Source organism: Tympanuchus pallidicinctus, unplaced genomic scaffold (genome assembly GCF_026119805.1).
Source record: "Tympanuchus pallidicinctus isolate F22 unplaced genomic scaffold, pur_lepc_1.0 scaffold16, whole genome shotgun sequence".
Taxonomy (NCBI): Eukaryota; Metazoa; Chordata; class Aves; order Galliformes; family Phasianidae; genus Tympanuchus; species Tympanuchus pallidicinctus.
The window spans coordinates 27,381,895-27,409,821 of NW_026294679.1; the positions used below are offsets into that span (position 1 = coordinate 27,381,895).

The window sequence follows — 27,927 nt, forward strand, 5'->3', positions numbered from 1 at the left end:
TCTTCTATTCAAGTCAGGCACACAACAAGTAAAGTTTCACCAGATCCACAGTTCAGCAGAGAACGAGCATTTGGTGTTCCTCTAGAAGCTCTCGCAAAGAATGCAACGCAATGTGGAGTCCCCTCTCTTGTCACACAGATGGTGGAGTATCTAGAAGTATTTGGTAGGTTAATGTTTTGTCTTCTCTGCTCTCTGAGAGTTGTTGTTACTTTTTTTACATAAACTGTACATTTAAGCTGTAAATACTCAGCACTTCCATCATCTATTTCTATTATTGTGCTTTTTTAAAGAACTTTTTAAGATGCAGTTCTCACCACATAGGTATGATATATGACTCTTGCTTACTGCTTCATACTTCTTGAGCAGGTCTGCAGCATGTTGGTATATTTCGAATCAGTGGTTCAGTGAATAAAATCAAGGAACTGAAGCAGAAGTACAATCAGGGAGAAGAAGTAGACCTCATTAATCATGGAGATGTTGATTCTGTGGCCAGCCTTCTGAAACTGTTTCTAAATGAACTGCCAGTGGCTGTTCTTCCAGACAACGTCTGTGCTGGCATGCTAAAAACTTTCCAAGGTACAGAATGGACATTTCTAAGCTTCCTTCTCCAAAAGATTCATTGCTTTACTAAATGCTGAGATACCATTTTTTAATCTAATCACCATAATATTACGTTTATTTATCTACTGCCTCACATCTCTCTTTCCGAAGCCAAATCTTCACTATTTCACATTTCCTTGTACAGCAACCTTTTTATTCCCTGTTCTGATGCAGTACTTTTTACCAATTTTCTTACCAACTTCCTTGAAGCAGTGGGTGGCATGGAATGGTGTGAAGTATTTTAATTGCAAAGCCAGAAGGAGTTGCTTAGAGCAATGCTGTCTAGTTCCCTGCTCCCGCTGATAGTTCTTAATGTGTAAAATAAAATAAAACTCTACCATGGATGGTAGCTAATGCTTTCAGGCAATTACAGAAAGTGCTTTTCAGTGATAACCAGTTCAAGTTTTTGCGTACAAATAAGTGTGTTTTATGGGTTAGACTGCAGGTTGCTCTTGTTCAAACTCCGTCTGCTAATTCCAAGTTATATAAATACTTCAGAAAAAAAAGAAAAAAAAAACAAAAATCAATACAACAGTGATGACAAAAAAAGACCACAGAAAATCACTTTCATCAAAGATTGTACTGAAAGATCTTTCTGTTTCCACAAATTTTTGCAATCATCATGTTTTGAGTACCCTGAATAATCTTGCTTGCTCTTCCTTTTTTTCCTCCTCCATTCCAACTCCTTTTCATTAATATGTTGAGCAACATGGGTCTTAATTTTTATGAAATGTATTTTTTAGGGTTACAATTGCCCTAAAGGATTGATTTGCTTTCACAGTATTAAAGCTACACAGATGTGTCCTGGAGATCTACGGCAAATTTGGGCATCAGCTGCCAGTTACTGAGTAGCACTGACATTCAGTTCTAATATCCAGGAGACTTTATCACTCTAATTCTGAATTGCTGATCAAACAGGGAGACAATTTTGCCTTGTAACATTTCTTTGAAGAATGGGAATCAAGGAAATGCTAAGTATCCACAATTTAGTTTTTTTGAGCATCTCGTGTAACTACACTCATGTATTTATAGAGCAAAATTGTTTTGAGATGGAGACCTACTAATTAGTCAGGAAATGGAGGTGAGTAGGGACTGAAGGGGTACTATTTTTTATACCTCTTAATGAGAGGCAAACAGCATGCGTCAGATCTCTGCGGAAAATCAAGGCTGATAATCTTATATCCTCAAGGCAGCCTTAAAGATTCATGTACATGATTACTGCCTGTTATCAGCTTTACTAAAAAAGCAACAAGTACTAGCTTCTTCTATCCTAGCAGGAAGAATAGCATAAACAGTGCATATAAAACTTGTTATCTGGGAAATCTGTGAAAATATTTACTAAAATTTAGTGTATAAATTCTTCATTTAGAATACATACTAAGAGTAAAGCACAGAACAAATATTTTAATGTCTCTGGTGAGGTTGTTATTACCAGGAATAACTATGAAATAACTTTTTTTTTTAAATACAGAGCACAGGACTGACACTACAGAGTGCATAAAGAATCTGAGACAGTTAATTAACTGCCTTCCCAAAGCACATCAAAACCTTCTCCAGTTCCTGTCTGCATTCCTGTTAAAGGTAGCAACGTACAGTGCAGTGAATTGCATGACTCTGGAAAATTTAGCCATTGTGTTTGGACCTGCTCTTTTCAAGTGAGTACTACATGATCACACCTTAAAAATAAGGCTTTCTATCATAACATAACCAATAGTAAGCATAGCGTTTTGAAAGTTAAATGTCTGTACAGAATATTATGGGCTAGTGTCTCTCCAAGATGCGCAAGTAATTCATTGTATTCTTTGTCGAGAGAGTTTTGGGTATATTGGTGCCACTGAATTGCATATCAGTACCTGAACAGTGGGCAGCTCTGCTTGCAAGCAGTAGGTGCTGAAGCTGCTGAAGGTGCATTTGAAATGGTAGAGGCCAGACACTAAACTGGGTGCTAAAAAAGAAAGGTGGGAGAGCACATGTCAGGTCAGTCAAGGTGGTAAGAAGCAGCAGCCCGGAATGGTCTGACAGTGCTGGGTTTCCCAGAGAAACTGAAATCTCAGCACTTCATCCAGTCCTTCACATTGACACAGAAAAGTGATGAAGTGTTTATACTTGTTTCAAAATTTGTAAACCTTTGTTTCAGTGGATCAGTCATTCCAGCTTAGTGTGAATTACAAGCTAATGTCTATTTGCAAAATTTTTATTAACTATTGGCATTTTCTATACAGCAATAGAACTCTTGTGTTTTTTCCTCCTACTTCTTAATGTGACAAATTTTTTAAAGGCAGATTTTTACAAAGCATACTTGGTACCAATTTCACTGAATATATATTAGAAAGTAATGACAATCTTTGTTTTGGGGAACTGTGCTCAACATTTTCAGGGTGCTCCATGTCTGTTTCTCTGCTCTCAGAGCTTAATACAGGGTGTAACAGCTTATAAACCCTTGCAGGTTAAAAAAACAGCTGGAAAGACTTATCTAGCAGTGTGTAGTGTGAGAGGGCTTATAGCATTCACTCTTACAAGAATAGTCTTCACCATGGAGCCTACTCCATGGGACTCCTATGTAACAAAGCAGTTGTACAACAAAACCCCTTAATACCTGTGTACTGAAAGCTTATTAACTAATAAATGTAGGCAAATGAGATTTTCTTCAAGTGTCTGGGCTAGTTGCATGATACTTAGAATAGGTAAAAAAGATTGATGCTAAAAAGCCTTCATCAAAAATCCAGACCTCACCCCATGCTAACTCAGCAGGGACTGCACTGACTGTCACACTTGTATCCTAAGGCACCTTTGCCATCACATTTAGCTTGTGTGCATGTAGACATAACGTTTTATTACTCTTTTCCCAAATTATTTGAATCTATGCCCACAGATTTCTTTATCCCTGCAGAAGAACCAAGTGGGTTCCATTTTTAATTGATAAACTCTTCCAGTTTTTAAGCATCCTAGTCTATTTTGGGAGATCCTCAAGCTAGTTCCAATCATGCCTGTTTGTTTGGGGTTTTTTTAGAGTTCACTTAGTGCTAAACTAAATGTTTGTGGCAGTAATTTGTATGAGAAGCCTTAGAAATTATCAGCTTTGAGTTTCCCTGCCAGAGAGATTTGTTAAGACAGCACAGTGTCTTAAATAGAAGTGTATCTACCCAATGAAAGTGAATGTTAATGCTTTTTATAGTCATTCTGATCTCACCAGCTCTGGGAGAGGTAAACCAGTAGGTCATTTTCTTTTTTGTGAAGTGTGTAGCTAGTGCTGTCCTTGAGAGCTACTTTACAGAATTGTGAAAAATCACCTTTCTGGTAATTGGGTGGGGAAGGAGAGCCTTTCAACTGGCATTTTCTTTCAGTAAGATTGCTGTACTGCTTCCTGCTGAGTAGCCTGAGGCCTCCAAGATTCAGAGCAAACTGCTGTATTTTCCTGTACCAGATTAATTTCTAGGTAGTCAAGCACGGCACGGGGAATAAAGCCATGCATTACCATTAAGTCTCTCAAAGAAGGACCTTTGCACGATTAGCTGCAACATCATTAAATGCTTGGCACCTAGGACACAGATAAACAGGAAAATGAGACGTACTGAGTACTCCTTGCCATACTTTGAATATAGTTCTGCTTCAGAACATATAGCTTGTGGAAAATACAATTTTAATTCTAGTTTACAGAAACATACACCCCATGCTATTGTGGGAAATATCTTCCTGGATGTAACATTAACTATGGTTGTGACATTAATTTGTTGCAGGTGTTAACTGTTCTTCACCTATACTGGTACTCTGCATTTTCAGTATAACATTGTCTTCCTGCTTTTATGTTGGGTTATTCATTATACTGTTCTGCTTTAGTTTTTGATCTGTTGATATTCAAGCATAAATTCGATTTTCAGTTATTACCTGTCTAAATCTGTTGACAGTTTCAATGTGGAGACCTGTCATGTTCATAGTTCACTGTAGCAATTGGGCAAATCGGTATGATGGGAGGATCAGCATGATAGAAAGGTGCTATAAGGGAAGGGAAAAAGATTGCTTACCCATATCAGAAGATTCCAGGTTCACAGAGGAAAGCTCCACCAGAGAATTCTCCAGGAAGAAATCTTCCCCTGTGGCAGTCAGCCCTTAAATGGATCTAAGAGAGGTGCAACCAGGCTCCATGCCTTCCAGTCACACAGCTGCGTTGCCTTCACCTGTGCTCCCAGGGCTGACCAGGTCCTTTCTGCAGGTGCTCAATCAGCGCTTCAGGCTGTGACTCAACATTTCCTGTACGCTTCACTAAAGTGATGGAGTTTAGTATTTCAGTAATTGGACCATGGATCAGTTATGGATTTTGGGACACAAAATTAGAATATAAAACTTGTTGCTAATTACACCTTGCCAACCTAAACTGTGTATACCGAACAGCTATTAAGTACATTATCTCAACATAGAAATTACAAGCCTTAGCATAGGCATTACATTGTTGACTAGTTACAGGAGCACAGAAAACTTACTACTTTGAATTTTAAATGCTAAAAAAAATCACCATGTGAAAACTGGCTATTAAATATCACTTCTCTGGTTTTAATCTGTTGCAACCCTTTACCTTAGCCCTGCTTGTTTTGAGTATTTGACTGAAAACATTTTTACACTGGAATTATTCTCTATTATATTAGTGGCACATATACTTCTTGTCCCTGTTTGGTGTGATAGGACCAAAAGTGTCAATAAAAAAAGAAGGTAAATATCAGAAAAAATGAGTAAAATATTATGAGTAAAATATTCCAATTTTCACTTTAATCTTCATAAACCAGCTTCTGTTTTTTTCTTCCTGTGACACCATTCTCTTACATTTGAGCCTTTTTTTGAGATTTTGAGGCATTTGTTTCTTGCTTTTTAAAACTTCAACATTAAAATCTGCACAATGCAGCTATCGCGTCCTCACCTCCTTGTAGATGAGGGAGCCAAAAAAGTAGCTCATAGGTCAAGAGTTACACTGGTTACTCCCTAGATTTTCTTTGCTGAGGCCCATTTTTCTTTCAATTTCCACCAGTGAATTCTTTCTGCTCATTCTCTGAACTATTCATTTCTATTGCTATTCATCCTTCTTGTGAGCTGTTTCGTGTCCTGTTAGCCTGCACAAGTGCTGAGAAGAGAGAATGTTGCTTTTCTTTTATCAGAGATTTGACCTGTATTACTTAGGTTTCTGTGTGTACTTCGCTATGCCTCATCTTGCTAAAGAGATTTTTGCTAACCGCAGTTAACAGTTCTTGGATGTGTGTGTAAGGATGCTAGCCAACTATCTGTTTGCATCTACTCATTTTGACTCATTCTTTCTGTAAATTTACAGCAAGTCTTACATGTAAGCTTCTGCCAGCAAGGAACCTTGGCAGGTCCTTGCTGCAAAGGCAAGGCAAAACCAAGGCAAAGCGTGTATGAATTTTATAGCTTGTGCTCTGTGGCAAAGCAACTTTGAAAGATTTAGGCTTTCTCAAGGAAAACATTAATTGATTCCTGACAAATCAAGTTTTATTTCTCATTTTTAGAGTTCTTTTGTGTTTGATTTGTACTACAAAAGAGTTTTTGAGCTAAAGTGCAGCATGTGCTCCAGTAGCTATGCCCTTCCTGGGAACATATTCCTGGTCAGTGCAGAATGAACACAGCTCCTCTTGTCAGCCTGATGATTAGTTTCTGCTAGAAGCAGAAGCGTCTGAAGAGGCAGGAAGTGCTTGTTTTGCAGAACTAATTGAAACTGAATGTGGAATGTGGCTGCAGAGAAAACTAAAAATGTTCTTTCTATATTTGGAATCCTCATGTGTTGCCACCTGTGAATATCTGCAGATATCTGATATTTGGAGTTAGCAGTAGGGCTGCATTCTGAGTATTGCTTTGGTTTGTCTAAAGCTGACTTAGAATGGAGCACTCAGTGGTACTGTGCGAATGTGAGCCCCAGTAAATATGGAGAGAGCTGTTTGTCTCAAAGAATGGCTTGTGGAATGCTCCATGCTAATGTAGTAAAGAGTTGGTAAATTAGAGAACAAATGTTTAAGCCAATGAAAAAGAAGGCAGGGAACAGAAAAGATTCCTTGTAGCAACTGTGAATTGAGGGTATTAATGTTTGGGTAAAGTATGAGTAGTCTCATGAGGTTGCTGTGTGCTCTATTAACAAGCCTGAAAAAGAGGATTTTTATTTTTGTTTTGCTTTGTTTTTTGAGAAATTGATGAAGTTTTGAGAAAAAGAGGAATTCAAGAGGGAGAATTGTTAGCCAGTCTTGAAGAAGTGCTTGCTGATCAGGCGGTTTATCCAGTGCAACTAAGTTACATCTGTGTGTAACTCTGCTTAAAACATTCTCCTTTAAAAGAAGCCCAAGCTCTTACAGAAACAACAGTAGGTAAAAGTAAAATGTGAAAACAAAAGCACTTGGGCTGGACCTGGTCCATATATTCGTACTTCAGAATTGCAAATGAGTAAGGAACGTACCGATTTGGCAAACAGAAGACTGGTGTGTGCATTTCTCTTCTTTAGTCTCCAGAGTTTATGAATTTCTTGTTTAAATAATAATATCGTGCTGCGTAGAATTGAGTTGATGCAGCATAACTAGGGAAGCTGGATTAGGCAACAAATTTATATGCAGATGTCCTTCGAGCCTCCAGATAGGTCACGATGGGAATACACAGTCCTTTCAGGGAATGAGATTACAATGCCACCTAATGAATCCCCAGATTTAAATTAAATTATTCCAACTTAGTCTACTTGTATGGATAGAACAAGTTAAACTACCACTTATTAAATAATAATAAAAAATCCCATGATGGACCATCTATTATTGAGAGCAGCTGGAAATTCTGCTACATGTGACCAAAGTCTATGAAATTACAAATTATTATATTGAAACACTGTCTTACTTACAATTTTCTTTTTTCCCCACAGGCTGTTCTCTTAATATTTGAGTCATCAAAATTCACCGTCAGAAGCTGAAACAGCAAAACAGCTCTTTAAGCCCTTGTGCCTTTGAGTAGAGGCAGATTTTTGAGGCTTTTTTTTTTTTTTTTGTCCTCTTCATCCTTGATTTTATGAACTTCACAGCTGAGAAACTGTCAGGCTCTAGCTATATTGTTGTACTGCATCAAAGATTCAGTGTGATGTGAGTAGCTGTAGCAAACTGAGACTCTATCACTGTGAGCTCTGCAGTATCGTGACCCCCAGCAAATGGAGATGACTCCCATCCCAACAATTGCATATTAGGAAGGGGGCTGGAACACTTGTTTTATCCAGTTGTTCAACAGGCTGCATTCTGAATTGTTTGGGGTATTAGGGGTGCTTCCTGCATGACTTATCACTAGCCCCTGATCTCAGAGCTCTGAAACTTGATCTATCTGTTCTTCCCTTAGGATTCCCGTCAGTCCCTTGGCTTGTGAAGAACAAAGGCTTTACAATGGCCTCCTGCTGTATTTGCTTCAGCACTATGAGATGCTTTTTGTTGATGTGAACCCTTATTTCTCACCAAGACAAGCAGATGGCCTCCAGGTAAGAAAGTTACATGAACTGATTCAGCAAGGTCAATAAAAGTGCTTAATTGACTTGTAAGCTACAAATGGAAATAATTTACTTTGTATGTAGTTTAGGTACTGACCACAGCTACTTGCGAGTACTGTGAATACTTATTCATCACATGCAGAAGCTAGAGGTTAAAATTCTGATTTTTGAAAAAATGCAAATGTAATAGTATAAGAACTGAGTCAGGAACAGAATTCCAATGTTTTCCATTTTAAATATCTTAATGCAGAAATTTGTTAGATCAAAGCCACTGAATTTTTCCCCTGCTGAAACTCTTTATACCGTATTGCTGTACATTGGTGAGTCAGGGGAGCAAAATACAGAAGAGTGAAACCCATTTCATCTTTCCATATTTTGCTGAACTGTCTGAGATTCTCCTTGGGCGACATGTTCTTCTTTAAAAGAATATTAGTACTTTGATTTCTTGTTGGCCTCATTTGTCAAAAATCTCCTGGTGGAAGAACCTTGATAGACTATTGTTGCTTTAGGGGGGAAGGTCAATATAAGTTTAGTTTTCAGTTTGTGATGTCACATATCATTACTGTCTAATTTGAAATTGATTTTAAAAAAAAACAAAACTGGAAGGGCATGTAGTAGTAAGGCCTGCTGTCTCATACTACATACCATGAAGTTACCACAAATCCTTGCAAGTCATGCCTAGATGATTAGAAGGATAACAGATCATGTAGAGTATTATTAAATAGTTTTAAATTGTGTGTAATTGAAGATCACGAGTCTCACATTTGTGACTCCATTCTTTTTGGCTTCTTACTTAATTTTCTGCAGTAAGGAAAAATCAGCAGACTTTTATAATGCTAAGTCACAGTTCATATGTAGAGCATGTTCTATATCTGCAAGGAGAATATTGGGACTGTCATTCTTCTTGGAACACCTCTCTATTAAAAAAAATCCTGAAAAATTCTGTATAATCATAGGTACAGAGAACAGAAGACACCAGTGCAAAGAAGTTTATGAAATGATTCCAAATCTAAAATCCTAGTCAATTCAAATAGATAGCATCGAAACACACACTTCTACCTCCCGTCATACTCTCCTATGTCACTGCTATCTTTGAGAATCCCTGAAACATATACTCAAATGAGTGTGCAAGACCATCCAACTGTATATGCTTCTACTCACAATAACTATGTATTTTTACAGTAGCAAGAGGAAATTGGAAATGTCTTGGAAAAGCCAAGAGACTTGGCATTCTATTTCAATGACTGTTTTAGAAGGAACTTCACTCCCTGTAATTCTGCAGAATGTCACAGTCTGTCTGGGCTTGTGGTGATGTGGGAAAGAAGTATTGTGAAAAAAATCCTTTCAAGTTCTTTAATAAAAGTCCAGATGAAGCATAGCCACGAGGCACTCTCCTGCTCTGAGGTAAGCTTATGAAAGAAATCCCATCTGTGGTGAGAAGGGAATTTAGAATTCTGTGGTTGATCTTTCTTTTGTAATTTCTGGCAGGAAATCCAGCATATTGGATAGGTACTCTTCATCTTTCATAATATAACAATTGCTAAAAGTCCACTAAATGAGAAACATGAAAGTTAGGTTTACAAAGTAAACACAGTCAACGTGCATGAACTAGTTCCAGCAAAGCAAGCAAAAAGTGAAATGGCAAACGTGGCTCAGATCCCTTGTTGCTTCCTGAAAATGAAACTTGCTTTTATTGGCTGTTTCTCCTGAAGTAACTTGAAGCAGTTACACTGATGTTCGCATTTTCAGCTATTTAATTTGAGGGATCTTTTTATTGCTGTTGGGGTGCACTTTTTGTAGAAAATTATGCCATGTAAGTGAATTAAATTATAAATCAAACCTTGCTAGTAGTGATTTGTCATACTCTTTCATCATTATTTCCAAATCTTATGTTCTGGGTTAAGAAACGACTGGACCGATTATTTATTTATTTATTTATTTATTTATTTGGCATGGAGTTTTAGAGTGCTTTTTCATATCTCATCTCTGTGCTGAAGCATGATAGATAAATCCTTCCTGAACTAAGCAAACAGAAGCACGACTTTTTTGGTGTGTGCATACCACTGCATCCCATCCTTCAGTTAATTAAAAGAAAAGCTAAAACCCTGAGGAAATAACTCTCATTTTTTGTTTTCTCTTCTTCCTGTGACCTTTACGTGTGCTTCCCTTTTTATCAGCAAGGCTGCAGAGACTATGTTGTTATTCTCTGCAATAGTGGAGCCCTACTGAAAAGTGATTACAGAGAGCCATTGCTGGGAGAGGGGAGCTGAACTCTCTTTCAGTCCTTCAGAAAGACCACAGACACCTCAGAGTGGATTTCTGAAAGTGTACCATGAGGTTTGAGTTGGTCTGCTTACTGCAGCTAAATATTTTATGGAGAATTTATCTGTTTGACTTACAGTTTTATTGAGATGGTTCTTTGTGGTTTAGGGAGTTTTGTTAGTATCAGGTTTTTAGCATTTTTCAATGAGGATTGTGGATGTTTCCACATTAACCAACTTGTTTAAAAAAAAGAAAAATCGATGCTTCACTTTTGTTTGAAGTTGATATAAAAAAAGATTTGCAGTTTTCCAAGTGGGCTGTCCTCAATTTCAAGGACAGCTCATAATTTAAATGATGTTTTCCTTCGCTAATCCCATGATAATGCTTTTGAAATTAGTTGAAAACTTTCAAAAAACAAAACAAAACAAAACAAAACAAATGTGATCTTAAGAGTTAGTAAACTCAAGCTTCCAGGTTAGACTAAAGCATCCTGCCAGTGTAATTTTTCATGGATAGAGTCTCATAGTTCCGATTCATATTTGTGGGTTTAGCATTTTTTTCTAACTGATACAATCCTGATTATTTTCTTTCACATAAGTTCTCTGCATTGCAAAGATAACTTCTAGTTGAGTTGTGAACATAGCGAGTTCTGTGTGTAGCATTTGAACTGCCAAGAGATTTTTCAGTGCTTCTGTAGGGCTTGCTGTTATGTTATAGAAAGATTTCTTTATATTACTTCCCATTCCACAGGAAAAGTATTTTTTCTGACCTTTGTAAATTTTGTGGAAGCATGGGCTCATTAAACATTAAGTTCTAAGTTTGAGTCTGGGAGCTGTCCAAACCAGAAGACTGGATTAAAAATGCCGCACATTGAGAATCAGAGCAGGACTTGGATCTCCACAGAAATTATGGGTAATATATTGTGAAAATGTTTTTTTTTTTTTTTCTTCTGAATAAACAAAGAAAAATATTTTACTGACTGCAAGCATAAGGATTTGATAAAGAGCACTGTATTAGGCAGTTGTAACTTAAAAAGACTTACTGGAGGTAGCTGGAATATTCAGTACACATTCTAGGTCTTCAATGGCAAAGCCTTCCCATTGATAGGTGAAGAGCAGAGGGGATATGGTAATGTGTGATGTTATTTCTGAGCCGTGCCTATGGTCTTCAGTAGACCTGCCTTTGTGGTGGAGGTCTGTAAGTCTGAAATGACGAATGTGCCTGGTTTCTGTTTTTAGCAAACTACAAGGTGTGGAGTGAATGTGACACATTTAATGCTTGCTCCAACATTGTTGGGGCTTTCTGCTGCCTTACTGTATGAGTGCTGTCACACTTAAATATTTTCTGTGATTTAGTGGATTTTGCCACTACCTCCCTGCTCCCTGTCACATCTAGACAATGTTATTTCCATTTTTCTTTGGCTGGTGAAAGTTGTGCTAGGAGAGAATAGGGGTAGGAGAAGGCGTGTTCTGCAGGCTTTGAAGCACACTCTTAGCTGCGCTTTACTTCAGCAAGTGACTTGAACATGAAGAGAGAAGCCAGTTACATTGAAGTCCTATGATTCTTTAATGTGATGAATAATTCAGAAATAGTGCTCAAGTGGATTGCACAAGCTGATGACATTGATCACCATCAGCCATTCAATAATGGCATAAAGAATGTGAGTGGGAAAGGTCTTTCTAAAACTGATTGCTGACATATGCCTTTCCTGAATTGGAAAAACACTGAGAGGTGATATGCTGTACAGAAACAAACTAAGCAGTAATGGAGAATTACCTTTGTTACCTCTCAGTGTGTGAATGCCTGTTTCCAGTTTTGCTGTGAACAGAGCATCTTGAAAGCTCCTACCAAGCCAGACTTGCAAACCGTATGTTGATTACAGATTGAAGAGTCTTATTTGCAGTTCACAACGGAGAGAAATATCTGATGTGTTTAGAATGGCAGGTGGTTGTCTTGCTTATCAAGGCCAGCTGCAACACAGGGAAGAGACTCAATTAATATAGTGTACACGTTAGGATAACACAAAGTTCTACTTTCAGAGGACCATGCGGCCTTCCTCTGACGTTTATTAAAATTTACTGCACTTGTGGCTTGAGAAGACTTGAGGCTCAGAGATCCATCTCAAGTTTGCAGCAACATTTTCTTCCACTTGGTGTCAGCATTGTTCTCCCTGGCTCCTGAGCTGTATTTCCTTTAAACATAACCCTTTAATACGTTCTGAGCACCTATCTTAAAAGTACATATTAAATTTCTATTTCTGTAACATATCAGCAGACCATCCTGTTCCTTCCTCAGATAATTACTGATGTCAGAGAAGCATGAAGGAAGGGTATGAACTCACCTCCAAATCACTGTGAAACACAACTCTTTTTCATTTTATGTTCATGTCACCTTCTTTAACTCGGCAAGACTACCAATAAAGCCTGTTATCACTTTTGTATTCATTTTCTTTGGTGAACAAGAGCAACTTGATTTGTTCCACACATACCGATGATGAGGGTGTTTTGAGAAAACATTGGAGGTGAAATCTTTCATAGGAAACTCCTCCCTTGGGAAATTAAAAGTATTTTTATTGAAAGACTTGTGATATGTAAGCATCAAAACATTTCAGTCTTTTTCTTTTTTTTCTTTTTTTTTGCTGTTATTGTAGTAAAAAAAATTGACATTTCTTTTAAACTTTTCGTGGCTTTTCAGTTTATATTAGGGTAAGGTTGGGAAAGGAAAATGTTTTCAGAGAAGCAGATGACATGTAAAATAAAACCCTTAAAATATCCACTGTTACGGATATTTTCACTGGAATGAAAAAAAAGATCCTGTTTTTCATTTTTCTGTAGTTTTCATAGAGAGTTGGGCTTTCTGCTATGCAGCAGTGAATTTAATAGATGTTTTCTAGAATGCAGTGCTCCCTCCCTTCTGCCCCAAATTCTTAGACCACTTTTTTCATCTTTAGTGGGTTTTTCATCTACCCTAGCAAGTATGCAAACATGCTGAAGTACTTAACATCACTTTGCCAGAAGAATATGCCGGCACTTATCACAGTTGCAAGAAGAAAAGCTTGGCTGAATCTTGAAAGCGTATCAGTGTGTTATAGCCTAATGCAGTTTCACTCCCAACTTATTTGGATTTTTACTGTAGAGCAGTCTCTGTGGTATTTAATTTCTTTGCTTCAAGTGAAAAAGGAAATGTGTATTCATGAGTCAGCACTGCTATTAAATAGTTTCCAGAGCTATCAAACTAAAGACTAGGTACTTTCTTATTTTGCTATGAAAAAGGAAAGATGTAAAATGTGCTTATAAGGAGAACACAAATGCAGCTGAGCAGAAAATATGAAAAACCAGATGAAATGTATGGCTTGAAATGTAGGCCACAGATGAGTATACCTTTCCTTACTGGGTAGAGTCCTTAATACTGTCTGACTTTGTTCTCACAAGTGGCATAACTGTGCTGTGGGATGACTGTATTAAAGGGTGCTGGTCAGTACTGCATTTTTTTGGTAAATTGTTGAAGAGTTAAATACTTGATGAGGGGTTGCAGCAGCACAAGGCAGCATTACTTCCAGTATGTGACTGGAGCTTTACCTGGGAGTTGCTAGTGTCACTGGCTGTACACAAAAGCAGAGTTAGGAGCTCAGGTTTTGGTTAATTTTGGAGAGCCCTATGCCAGCATCCAGGTTTTGGGATCTTGGTTTTGCCCCTCCATCATGGAACCAGGCCAAGCCAGGCTGAACTGTGACAGAGCTGAGCTATGCAAGTTAAGTATTGGGGATCCAAGTAGAGGAGAACAAATGGTATCCTAGATTCTTTAGGATTTTGGGTTTTTTTTCCCCATTTTTATACACTGAAATTAAGAAATCTATTACCATTTAAAAAAGAAAAAAAGAAAAAAAAAAGTTGGGGAAAAAAGAACCCATTATGTACATTTGCATTTATGTGATAGCTTTAGGATTTTAAAAAAGTTATGCTGAAGATCAAGGGAGCAAGGGAAGAAATTGCAACTTAGCACTTCAGTTGATATTATTTCAGTTGTTAGCTTTTTAACGCTTTTTTCAAACATCAGAATTGTGTGGATAGCTTTCACAGAGTCACAGAATATCCCATGTTGGAAGGGGATCAAATACAACTTGATATTTTGAGCTACCTAATCTTTTTTACCACCATTAGGAGAGGGCTATGCCACAATAATAAATGGTGAGTTGAATTTATGCAGCACACTGTAACTCAAAGCCATACAATACTTCTAAAAATGTTTGTCTTTTGCATATTTTCACTAGGAAAGCATAGCAAGCAATCTACCACCTCAGTGCAAGGAATGATGGATGAAATTATTTCCTTGGCTACTTTACTTTTCTTTCAACTCTTCCTTTCATGTCCTTGAAGTTTCATCTAAGCAAATTCTTAGCTATTTTACTAACCATATTCATTAACTCTTTCCATGTTTAAACAGAATATTGGCTGGGGTGGACAAAAGGGGAAGAGAAAGATAAAACTGCATTCAAGGTTAATATTAAATGGGCTATAGAACAATGCAGTCAACCTGTCTCTGCGTAATTTTTTTTTGCAATCAATAGGGGCAACTCATGTAAGAAGTTGAGCAACTCGTGAAAGCTGCTGCTGGAACATCAAGCTGGTATGTTCTAGATGATCACTAAGCTCTGCGTTCCTTTCTTTTTGACTGCTCTGGGTAATTTGGGCATTACAGAGAAAATAGTCTTCTATTCTTTTAAGTTGTAGAATAAAAATGCTCCTAGCAAATTTGCAATTGCAGGCAGGCTTGTGAGCTAAAACAAAATTTATATCTGAATATGTGTGCAGTGAGTTACTGGCATCAGCGCTGCTGACTTCTTTTCCCATGTTGCTTATTCCTTATATGGATTTGGTAGCAATGTCACTGTGAATTCTAACCAGAAAGAGCATAAGCAGATGAAATCTAAATCTAGATCCATGTCTATGTCAATCCTTCTAAAACTTTGCTTCTAGTATACATTGCAAAAGCATATCCATATAATTGTCATTCTTTATGAAGTTAAATTAAAATAAAAAACACCAAAATCTCTATGTGCAGAACAGGAGAGCAAATTTTTTTATATTGTTATGAAGCTGTCTCTCTTGGGCAGCTTGGCATTTCTTCAGGCACTCTGGAAAAGGAAAGAAATTCTTCAAAATGGGATATGGTAATTTCAATGAACAGACAGGTCAGCTCTTAAGAATACTGAGGGGAAATTATGGTTCTCTTCAGTTAGACTTCTTCCTAGTCAGCAGATTCTACAATATATATTGTTCCCTCTTTGAAATCCTTACATAACATGGGTTTGTTTTTTTTTTAATCAAAGTTGACTTTGGAGTTGAAGGGCTGCTGCTGTCCCTATATGGTCTTCAGTATGGCTTTTCTATTAGTTGAAAGGAAGAAAAAAATTGTAGTGGAAAAGAGAAGAATAAATTACTTCTTCAATATCAACTCATTAATCATTTAAATGAAGTTTGGAGTTGTGTCCCTATCTCACCCTTCTGCAGCTTTTCCATTCGTAGCAAAATAATAGTTTTGGAAACTGCTACATGACCCTTATATATACACAGGTCACTCTGAAAGTAGTGCCTCCTATTTATTTCCATGGAAAGTACAGCAGATACAAAGAGTGCAATGACATTATGTGAGACAGAAAATTGTCAGTTACAACGAACTCTTTTCAGCATGACCACCACCAGCAGCTATGCATTTTCACCGGCTATGAACAAGAGCCTGCATGCCGTGCTCACACAAACCTGTGCCAGTGGATGTGACCCACTGTTACCACTGCTGAAAAGAAGCACCCACTGCCTCTCTGTGCTCATATCCACTGTTTGGTCTTCAGAAATGTTCAGCAAATGTCAGCGAATGTCCATGGGTGCCACTTCTTCTGCATGGAGCCACCACTTTGCTCCATTTCCACTTCTGTGTCAGATGCCATTCCGTCAAACTGCCCCTCAGCTGCCATTTGTCACACAGCAACAAAATATAACACAGAATCTTAGCAGAAACATGCAACCTCTGCTGCCATATCACCAACATTTGCCTCTGATGTCATGAGCTGGCATAATAAAATAGGAGACATTACTTTTGGAGTAGCTCTCATATATTTTTTCTTCCCTTTCTCTTCCAACAGTTGTCTTGAAAGTGTCTGCCAGTGCCTGCAGCTTATTCCTTCCCTGCTATTTCAAGGCTTCAAGATATGCTTGGAATGAAAAACACTTTGAAGATTCAAGTCAAAGTGTCAAGCTCAATGCCATTGTTGAATAGCACCAATACTTAAGCTCCTTGTTTACTACAGGCCTCTCTTGCTTCACTTCTGAAAACATCAAATACGGACTGCAACCTTGAAAAGGAGCTGGACACAAGTGGTGCGCCCTGTAATCTATTCAAAGCCTCTTGTATTGTAACATTTCTGTTTCTTTGAAATACAAAACCACAGGTCTGTTTTTTGGTTTCTAATTTTTGGTGGATTATGTTTCTGGGAATTGTCAAACAATTTACACTGAGGTTTTCTTTGTTTGTTTTGAGAAACTGTAAGTGCTGTCTTTAGTTTTGTTCTGTTTTTCTTCTCTTGGTAATATATAAGGCTTTCGTTTTATGTTTGTATTATCAACACATTGCTTGAGAATGCGTTTACGTTAATAGTTCTGGATAGCAAATTACCAAAGGAAATACTACATGCTATAATGCTGTTGTTATGTACAATGTATACTATGTTTATATTCTATGCTAATTATACTATTCCTTTTACAATATAGTAATTTATTAGTAATTGCAGTGAATTGTTAGTTTTTAACACTTTGAAAACTAAGTAAAACCACCTCTAGGTGATTTTACTTTCCCCCTCCCTCCCCCCCTCTCCCTTCCCCCCTCTCCCTTCCCCCCCTCTCCTCTCCCCACCCCCCCCCCCCGCCGTTATTATCCCCTCTAGTGTTGCTTCTACACAGTAGAAGGGCTCCATTTGTTGTGTTCAACACTAGATAAAGACCACGACCACATATCATAGGCCACAAAGTGTCAGGTGCGTCCCCTGCTGGGGTTCAGGTGGAGGCAGAGGTGGGAGACGGGAGGGAACTGCACGAAGCACAGCTCCATGCCTCTCACCTTCATCACTCAAGCTCTGCACCAAAACCTGCCTTTAATCCTGCTGCTGTAGGCTCCCTTTGGCCTTAGCTCCCACTCAGGACAGTCAGCTGAATGGGGCACCCAAAGGAATGGGGACCCATGGGAATGGAGCACCCAAAGGAATGGGAACCCGTGGGAATGGGGCACCCAAAGGAATGGGAACCTGTGGGAATGGGGCACCCAAAGGAATGGGGCACCCAAAGGAATGGGAACCTGTGGGAATGGAGCACCCAAAGGAATGGGAACCCATGGGAATGGGGCACCCAAAGGACTGGGAACCTGTGGGAATGGGGCACCCAAAGGAACGGGGCACCCAAAGGAATGGGAACCTGTGGGAATGGGGCACCCAAAGGAATGGGAACCCGTGGGAATGGGGCACCCAAAGGAATGGGAACCCAAAGGAATGGGAACAGTACTATGCTGATACAACCTATTTGACTAAAGTGAAATAATGCTTCCTTTTCAGCGTTCAGAGCGCAGACTTTAATCAGCCTGTATTTCTAAACCTAGTCCTCGAGTTAGAGCAAGTATTTTTCAGTTCGATCGTTTATCTTTGTGAGCAACAGATTTGTTTCTCGTATAACCGGTGTTGCTAAATGAATAATTCTGTACAGATGTTTTACAGGGCTGTCACCGTTTTTATGGAAACTGTTAGAAACACAGAAGTGGATTGCTGTTTGTGGCATACCAGCATGCAGCACTGATCCGTAACAATAACTCAGCTACTTAAATATTGGCAAGAACGCCAATGGCTGTAGTTACCTCAGCATAGCATGAAAGTAGCAAAAGGATAGGAATTTTGGGAAAACAAGTAATGTCTGCATCCTGCTGAGCGTGCTAGTCAAATCAGGCTTATAAGATGCTGATCACTTTTCTACTTACAATTGCAGCAGAGAAAACAATTGTTTTACTACTTGTATGCATAGTAGTTTTTTAATTACACTTTCAGTTAGTTTAGTTTTAATAACCTATTAAATTGTACTAGCAGATAGAGTTAAAAGGAACTCCAAGGCATGTATTCAGAGGTTTGTGTTCTCGAAACTTGGGGAAATAATTTCCCTGTTCTTGATCTTCTGTGCAGGAACTCTTGCACATGGGATAGCAGATTGAGTTTCCCCAGGATTAATGCCAGAATTAACTGAAATCCCAGAGATGCAGATCAATCATTGCTTCGGAAGCTGCGCTTCTGATTTACTCTGTTCTCTAATCCACTGTCTTCTGTTGTGATAATGCTGATCCTAAAGCAGAATATGAGCTTGAAAGTGCTGTAGTTTAAAATTACATAAGATAGTGAATGTATCTCTGTTGCATACATAGTATTCAAAACTAATAGGCTTTGTTTGTTTTTTACTTTTTCTTTCTTTCTTTTTTTCTTTTTTTTTTTTTTTTTCCTACCCACTACAGTAAGATAATTCAGCAGAAACATTTAATTAGCTCTTATATTTTACTCCAATGCTGCTGTTGTTTATGGGGCCATAGAAATAAGCTCTTTTATACAATTTATACTATCTGTGGTATTAGATCTGCAGAATTTAATGAAATGCTAAGCTGTCTTGCGATCAAGCTTCTCATTTTTTTTTTTCCCTACATCTTAGGAAATACTTGAGCGGGTGAGTTCAAATACAGAGTTGGATAGTTAAAACATCTTATTTGGGAAATGATCAGGCTCAATGACCTGGTAAAGAAAAGTCCTGAGCTTGACAAATGAAAAATATACTTCAGCTTGCTTCAGTAATTTTATGTTAAGTGCATTTCTAAACTCCTTGTGATTGCATGTATAACACGTGTGAATGTAAATCTGAAGGTCAAGATTTTACTTAGCCCTTCCTGTTATTGTTAATGAGGAATTTCCAGAGTTGTGTCATAGTTTCATGATTTTTGTTATTGCAATTCTACATCATGAGATCGTGTACTGCACTGGGAGTTAAGGTGTTAATGCTGAGGATCTGCATAGTTCCTGGTATACCTGTCTCAGAAGAGAAGGAGAATGACATATCCCAGAGGACTGTTCGCTGTTCTGTTTCCATTTTCCATTAGAGGTTAAAAAAGAAAACTGTACACAGGTCACAAGATGTTCCCTTTTCCCTTACTGCTCAACTCTGCAGTGCATGGTCCCTAGCCGTCTCACCTTCAGCATTAGAATGAGGCCTTTGGTTTTGGACACTCTCTCATTTTATTTGAATTATTAACTTCAATTCCAATTTCGTTGTATTGTATCTCCTCTTTGCAGGGGAGCTGGACTTGATGATCTCTAGAAGTCCCTTCTGGCCTCTACAATTCTGTGTATTGTGTTATCTTGCATTCTGATACCTTTTATTTAGTAAATTACCTTTCCTCCTCAAATTGTTGCTGCTGCTTTGTTTTTAGGCCCATCTCCTTACCCTTTCTCCTTTTCCCCTTTTCCCAAGGCGTGGATCTGTGGGGTGGGTCCCCCTGCCTCATTAGTCACGGAACTGCGTCAACCAGCACATAAACCGTCTACAGTGGGTACAATAAATGCTTTCATGCACTGAAAGTTTGCAGAAATAAGCTCTGGAGCAAATAGCAGCGTTAAGCTACACGCAAACAAACCCACAAACCTGACATATTTGTGCCTCATTGTGACAACAGAAATCGATGTGTCCATGGTAAAGACAAAACTGGATCTTTCTCAAAATGCCTAGACCCTTCCTCTCAAATGCCACAGTTCCAAAATACTTCTCTATCCTAAGCAAGCAGCTACGAGGCATGAAAATAATCCCAAATATTCAGTTGGTAGAATGAAATATTCAGGTAGAATGAAAGTAAAAGAAGCAGATGCAGTCTGTCAGTGTTACTTTACTAATTTGTAAAAGCAAAAATTTGACAGGCATCTCATTAAATTACGCTCTCACAAAATTGGTGAGGAATAAACAACAAATTTAAAGTCATTTGCTTATAGAAATATTAATTTCCATTTGGCTTCCAGCACCTGCCTTGCTAAGAAGCATCTTATAAATGTCTCGAGTATGAGAAGTCAAATAGGTATCGATATTTACTGCCTTTCTATCACTGTTTTGTGATGATCCCACTAGTGAAGTTCTGAGAGACTTGTCCTTGGAGGAAAAGGTTTTCTAAAATTTGTGATAGCTTTTTTAACCAACTTTTGTTCTGAAAAGAAATCTGCAGTATGGTTATTCTGCCTTGCGTTATAATGAAAGGGTGGAACAGTCAGCAGGATATACATCTGGGATGAAGAGGTTTGAATTTTGAACTAGGTCAACTACTGGTTTAATGCATGGAAACAGGATATTTGAGTCCCCTGTGACTCAGTCTTCTGCCTTTGAAAAGACAAAATATTTACACGATCCATCAAACTGCTATTTGAAGCAGAGTTAAACACCTTACATTCCCATCTGAACTAATTGAGGGGCTGATCTCTTGAGATGTAGTGCCTTTTTCACCAAATACCACCCTTAAGTTGTAACATTTCAATGTGCTGAATGTCAGTGATGTGCGACAACCAGGGATCCAATTCACAGAGCTCACCTGAAGCAGTTCTGTATTGTAAAAATATTATCTCTTCAAATGAACTGGAACATGAAATAAGAGTGTTATCCATTCTCATTAATCATCATCATCATCATCATCATCATGCATTAACAGAAAACAGGCCAATAAGAAATGGCTGGCCAGAGTTGGTATTTGATTCCTATTAAGAAATACTTTCTTGTCTATTGACGATGATCCTAATTAGTGTTTTAATAAGATGTCTGAAGAAGAGCAGACATCAAATCTGCCCTTCTTAGGACTGCTGTGAAATCGCTGAAAGTTGTTTTCGATGCAGCACAGGAAGAATAATGTGTAAACTCTGAAAAACTGCTCACAAAGGTACGTAGGTGTTGTTTTAATGCAAATCACATCATGCATGGCACAAAAACAAATGATTATTTTAAATATTTGAGAATGAGTAACCAAATTGTTCCTGAAACACTAAATGAGAACTATTTCCAGAGATTACAAATAGTAAATGCCCCCTCATAAAAGGGCACTATGACCCCAAACAGTTCGCAGTTGGATTGAGTCTGAAAGCTAATGGCAAGGGTCAGCATTAAGGTGAATCTATTTTTTCATTTGTTGCAATGTAAAGCTAACAAATTCTGTGAATCTGGGGGCAGCGAGAGACACCGTGTTGTCTGACAGATTGGCACGTGAAGGAAATGAAACACAGAAATGACAGCTGCCACAATCAAATTTAGGTTTAAAATGCACCCTGGAATTATGTCACAGAATAGCTTTAAAGACAAATAATTCACTGACTTCTGAAAGGACAAGAAGCTGTGTATTGCACCAAATCAATCAGCTGTGCCCCTCCACTGAAATACAAGAGACAAAGAGCTAAAAGTGACTAAAATGAAAATAAGTTATGAAAAGAAAGAATGAGAGTATATAACTAAGGTCATAGGTCGCAGTGTTTAAAGATAGAAGAAGCATTATTCCAGCGGGCACTAGAAGAGATTCACAGCGATCCATTTCTTGTGGAAAATCAGAGCATTCTTGTATGGTGTTTCCATATTGCTAGGAAAGTTCTTGTAACTAGCAAACCACTACTTAGAATCACCAAATCATAGAATTGCTCAGGTTGGAAAAGACCTTAAGAATCATCGAGTCCAACCACAACCCAACCATACTACCCTAACTCTAACAACCCTCCACTAAATCATGTCCCTGAGCACCACATCCAAGTAGTTTTTAAACATATTCAGGGACGATGACTCAATCACCTCCCTGGGGAGCCTATTGCAGTGCTTAACTGGAACAGACTTCTTTCTGTAAAGAAGTTTTTCCTTCTTGGCCACCTGGGCCAAGTTTTAGTTTTGGGCAGTAGCTCTTACAAGCATTTAACGCCCATGTATTCCCCAAGACATTCTCATTCCAAGTGCAGAGTCAGAGGGACTCTTTTCAACTCATCCTTTGCATACAACTGATTGTAACTCAAAGTTTGGTTCCTCCTATCTTCTGCCCATCAGACAATCAGATAAATGACATGAGGCATTTTCCAGAAGTCCAGTGAAGAGCCCTCTCAAAGAACTATCAAGTCTTTTCACACCATTCTTCAGCCAGCTCAAAACTAGAAGTTTGTTGAGGCACTGATTTGGAAGGGAGGTTCTTTGGAAGGGCGTCAGGTCAGATGCAAAGCGATCTATTTGAATTAGGCACAATTATTTAACTTACTAACGAATCCCACGGCGAGGTGAGGAAAGCGCATAACAAACTGTAATTGAAAGTGCGATTCAAGACCCCAATTCAGATCTAGAGTCCGCATGTCTAACTGTCAGGGCCTCCGGCCGGCGCTAAAGAGGCAACGACTCCCAGGTGCCGCGGGGACGCGGCCAACCGGGCACAGCTGCGCCTCGTCGGCAGTCCGGGGCGGGGCCCAACGCCTCTTAAGCTCAGCCAGAGGCCGCTGGAAGCCACGAAAGCTACCGGGAACCAGAGCGGGCTCTGCTCTTTCGTCCGGTCCTAGCGCCGCTGATGCTGCTTTTAAAGTGAGTGCTTCGGATTCTGAGCAGTGGCCTCTTTAGGTTGTTTTGTTTCAGGCTGCAGCGAGATGTCTCGCGGTAAGGATCTGCCCGAACCGGTGAGCCGTTCCGGTAGCAACGGGACCGCGGAGGCGGCGAGTGCTCGAGAGCCGTTCGGAGCCGTCTGCCCGCAACTCTCGCCGCCCTCCGTTCGGGGCAGGCGCGGAGCTCCCACCGGGCTGCCCCGGCTTCTCGGGGCCGTCGTAGCGTCGGCTGCCGGCGCGTTTTCAGAGGGTGCTGCCGCTCGGCTCTCCGAGTCCTAGCGCAGCCCAGGGCTATATAATAGAGGCTTCAGTTCCTCCCGCTCTCATCGTTGGGAGCGAGCGCGACGGGGCCATATTCCTGCAGCCTCAGTGCTGCTGGGAGTAAGAAACAACGCAAAGGGCTGCTGGGACAAATTTTCTTCTATTGCAGGCTGAACGAGGGCTGCAGCGGAACCTCTCGTTATTCTGAACCGGTGAGATGGTGGAAGCGGTGAGTGTTCAGAAGTCACTAGGTAAGCTGTCTCTTCTTGTGGTTCATGTAGGGCCACCGCTCGGCTGCATCTGTTCGGGTTCGGCACGGCGCTATCGCCGGGCTCCCACGTGGCCCTTTTCGAAGGGCCGGAGTGGGGTCGCCGCCGAACCGCCCGAGACCGAGCGCGACCCGGGGCGGCCTCGGCATCCCGGAAGATTTTTCCGGATGCTTCAGCCTCTCCTGCTTCCAGTGGTAGGAGCGAGCAGGATGAGACTATGAATTCCTATCCCGCCTCCTCCCCCTGCCCCTTATGTGTAATTTTAGGATGTGATCTCATTCAACCCATGGAGATACGGTGGGACAGATTGCACGACTGGAATGCTGTTGTGGATGGCTGAGTCCCTTTACAGAAGAGACAGACAGGTGAGGTGGTGGAGTTGCTCTTCCAGAGAGAGAACTGGAACGTGTTGAGCTCTGCTCCCCTAGTTCTGCATTCATCCTTAGGCAGTGACATGTGAGGCTCAAGAAGCAGTAAATGTGGGTAACATCACTGGGTGTATTGGTTACAGATGAGGAAGCTGATAAGATCTTCTGCATGTGGCTCACAGTAATCTCAGAGCTGTGGACATTAGCTATCACAGCAGACTTGAACCACCCTGCCATTTGTTAGTAGAGCAGAGCTGTCAGGAATACCTCATTCCAGGAGATTCCTGCTGGTGTCAAATATGAGTTTGCTGACAGAGGAGATGGAGGAGCCAATGAGGACAGAGGCATTGCTGACTTTTCTTACTCAGTGTGGAGGAAGGGCCGGTTGGAGATGTGAAGACTAGGTCAGCCTCAAGTGCAGCAGTTGTGAGCTGGTGAAGTGTGGGATGTCATGTAGAAGATACAAAGCAGTAAGTAGGATTGAAACCTCAGATTTTGAGGGAGGAGCCAACTTCGTCCTCTTAAAGGACCACCTTGGAGGTATTCCTTGGGTTAGAGCACTGGGAGGGGTCCTGCCAGCGGCTCTTGATTCTGATGCATAACTTGTTTGTGTTCAGGAGGGTAAGAAATAGAGCAGCAGTGTCAGGAGACCTGCACGGGCAAAGGAGGAGGTCATAGATAACTTTCCTTTTTCTGTGGCTGCTAGGGGTGTGCCTGGATGTGGTGTGCCCTCTAGATGAGATGGCATGATTTAACTTGCTGTCAACTGTGGGACCCAGATTCCTTTCCCCAGTGCAGCTGTCTGGCCTTATCCCCCTGGCTGCCCCTCTCAGGTGCAGGCTCAGGTGCTGGCTGCTGTCAAACTTCAGCTGGCTGGCAATTGCATGGCCTGCTACTGGGTAGAGCGAGAACTCAGCAGAGCCCTTCTATCGCTGGGGAGTACATAGCTCTTCCTGCTATGGTGTAATCAGCAAATGTACTTAATGTACATTTGACTCCTGAGTCCTGATCACTTATAGCAATACTGAAGAGAACTGATCCCCATAAAAAGCCCCTAGACTCTGACTGGCACCTGTCTCCCAGCATCTGGTGATGTCATTTACTCTGACAACTGCTTGGAGCCTCTTTTGTATGGGGCCAAGTCAGTGCTTAGCCCTTTGTTTAAGAAGTACAATTAGGAAGGGCTGTTTCCTGGCACAGGATTTAGCTTCTGGTTCCCCTTACCTGACAAGAATTTTCCTTACCTCCTCAAAGGCATAATACATGCTTGGAACAAGAGCCCAGGCAACGATGTCTTGCTTTTGTAATGTGGGTGTTTTCTCATGTGCCAAAAAACTTGTAGGAACAGTTAAACAGAAGCTACAGCAATTATTGCATGTGTTAGACAGTTGAAGTTACTGGAAACATCCCACTATAGATGAATGGAATAAGATGTGTAATAAATATCTGTAATACATCAATTACTTTATCTGTGTGTGTATATATTATCTGTAATAAATCACTAATAAACACAACTACAAATAAACAGTTTCTCCCAAAAGTTGGATACTTTTAACTGCTACAATCCATGTCATTTTACTCTTTGCATGATCTGCGTAGTAACATTATTAGCGTATCCTACCATTTACTATCTAGAATGGCTGAGCAAGAAGTATAGTTTGCAGCTTTAATGCCTGAAGCTGCCAAAAAAAACCCCTTTCAGGGGTTAGAAATGTATTTCCCAGGTCTTCTCAGAAGAGGACTTCTGCTGTGCGTGCCAGTCTTTGTAATGTCTTTCATTGCAAACAGTTATAAGCTCTCCTCACTTTAACCAGAGGACCAGACTGTATGCATGTATTCCTCCATCAGTGAAGAGAAAAAAGGATTTTCTCCCTCATTTTTATGATGAATCAGGAACAAATGCGGTGATCCTTAATTCATGTGAGCTTTACACCAACAACCAGCATTTGACCATGAGCAGTTTCAAAAAACCTGACCTTTGTTCTGTCCTTGTTTCTGTGGAACACCAATCCCTCATCAAACAGCACAGGAGGAAGACCTTCTTCCACTTTGTGTGCTTACTTGTAATAACATCCATAGTCATCTCCCTTCTGCATCAACTCAGGTTATCAGGCTGAGAAGATAAATCCCTCCCTACCCAAACCTACACACTGAATGTCGAAGAGGATTTTTTCGCTTGAGAAGACATAAGAAATAAACTGCGTAAGGACAATAGGAGGTCTTTTAAACTCCTTTACCTGATTTAGCCTCTCAGTGGTTCGTAGGTTCTGAAGTATTCAATGCAACACATAACAAAAAAAAGAAAAAAAGCAGCCGGAGAAGGAGGAAAAGTAAGGAAAGAGCAAGGTTGCGGATTTCATCTTCATAACTGCCATGAGACAGGCACAATGAAAAACTGTCACAAAAAGTTGCATGCACACATCCAAAGTCCTAGGCTCACAAAACAACTCTGCAAAGGAGGGATCTCCTGAAAGAGATCCTTCCTCAGTGCCAGTCAGCCCTTAAATGGGGGTTTAAGAGGAGTAGAGCTTGGCTCCACCCCTTCCCCTCCCACAATTGAATTGCCTTCACCTGTGCTCCCAGGCCTGACCTGGTCTCCCCTGGGGCTCAATCAGTGATTGCCTGACTTGGCAGTGCACTTGCAGTCAGGCAAATCTCACTGCTTACACTATAAGCTACTCAGGCTGCCGAGACATGCCGGCTTTGAGAGGTCAGACAGAACTGCTTCCTGGAGGGAAGTGGAATCGCTTACCCTTCTCAATATGTTTCCCCAGAGATGAGATCCCACGAAATTCACTAGCCTAAAAAAAGTGCTCAAGAATGAGACAACCTAATTCCAAGGAAAAATACTGAGCTCACTGGTCAGTACTGCTGGGGAAGACGGCTGTGGAGATGGGCAGACTGACAGGCTTTTTTCTTGTTCTGTTTTTACTGGTTGTCTGATACAGTAAGATCATCAGAAATAAGAGCACATGCCCGAGGTCACAGTCTGACTTAATGAACACTCTTCGCAATTATTTACACTAAAGCTGAAGTCTCGCTTAAAAAAGCTGCAGGAAGAATTTGCTTGGTTCCCAGACGGGACAATCACCTACCTCTTATAAGAAATTTAATTGCCATATCCTCAGGAACTGACTGCTTCCCAACATATCTGATTTCTGGATGGGAATTTGCAGTGGCTCCAATTCAGACTATTTTACTAATTTTTTCTAGCAAAAATATCTAAGAAAATACCTTTTTATGCAGACCAAATCACTAACACCTCAGTACATTCTGTGTGCGGAGCATGTCATTTTAATTTATCCCACACTTGATACACACCATTAAGAAAGCCAATCTGCAAAAGCAGACAAGAATTTCAGAAAAAAATAAAGTTATATATATACACATATATATTCTCAAATGCTGAATTATAAAAGAGAACTAAAGGGAATCCTTCAAGACGCCTTTCTGAGAGCATGAGCATTCTCCAGCTCTAACAGTAGAAACTGGGCACAGAAGGCAGGAAACCAGCATGCGACAGAACTATGATCGGCCAGGGAAAAAGCAGGGGGCAAAAGAAGGAGAAAGGAAAGGCAGGGGAGACATGGACGCATCGCCTGGGAAGAATGCAAGAATGCTTTCCATAAGTCAATCAACAGAGGTGAAACTGAACTTGGAAGGAGATTTTAAAAATTAACAGGAAGGGATTTCCATGGGTACGGTGTTCAGAAGAGAAAGTTCAAGGAAAGTGTGCTCCCTCTGATATGCCACAAAGGAGAAAAGGCAGCAACGTACATAAATTAGGCTGAGGCCCTCAGCAAGTTCTTTGCCTCAATCTTTGCTGGCGGTCTGTCTTCCCATATCTCCCCACTCCCTAAACTTCTGGGTAGGAGCTGTGGCAGTAAAATCCCTCCCACTGTAAGAAAAGAGTAACTCTGAGACTACCTGATGAGACTGAATGTGCTCAGGTCCATCATGCCTGATAGCATGCATTCCAGAGTCCCAAAGGAACCTCCTGATGGGATGGCC

The 27,927-nt window shown here is 40.1% G+C and overlaps 1 protein-coding gene and 2 long non-coding RNA genes across 4 annotated transcripts; 2 read left to right on the plus strand and 1 right to left on the minus strand.

Annotated features, from left to right (window-relative positions):
- Positions 1-39: 39 nt before the first annotated feature.
- Positions 40-4,703, minus strand: LOC128078193 (uncharacterized). The gene is made up of 3 exons (XR_008205365.1): positions 4,623-4,703; positions 4,076-4,138; positions 40-150 (listed from the first exon to the last, which is right to left on the minus strand). It is a non-coding gene; the product is annotated as an uncharacterized LOC128078193 (long non-coding RNA).
- Positions 50-17,220, plus strand: LOC128078190 (protein FAM13A-like). Of its 2 annotated transcripts, XM_052678187.1 has the most exons (5): positions 50-163; positions 367-576; positions 2,072-2,255; positions 7,957-8,092; positions 9,284-10,802. In XM_052678187.1, the coding sequence occupies exons 1-5, from the start codon at positions 139-141 to the stop codon at positions 9,284-9,286; spliced, it is 558 nt and encodes a 185-aa protein (XP_052534147.1). In that variant the 5' UTR covers positions 50-138; the 3' UTR covers positions 9,287-10,802. The 2 variants fall into 2 exon arrangements, 1 of the variants encoding a protein (XP_052534147.1); XR_008205360.1 differs by lacking the exons at positions 50-163; positions 367-576; positions 2,072-2,255 and adding exons at positions 5,986-7,709; positions 16,503-17,220 and having other exon boundaries at positions 9,284-14,989.
- A 5,537-nt stretch (positions 17,221-22,757) lies between these two features.
- Positions 22,758-26,835, plus strand: LOC128078192 (uncharacterized). Its single transcript, XR_008205364.1, has 3 exons — positions 22,758-23,001; positions 23,449-23,508; positions 23,815-26,835. It is a non-coding gene; the product is annotated as an uncharacterized LOC128078192 (long non-coding RNA).
- Positions 26,836-27,927: the final 1,092 nt, after the last annotated feature.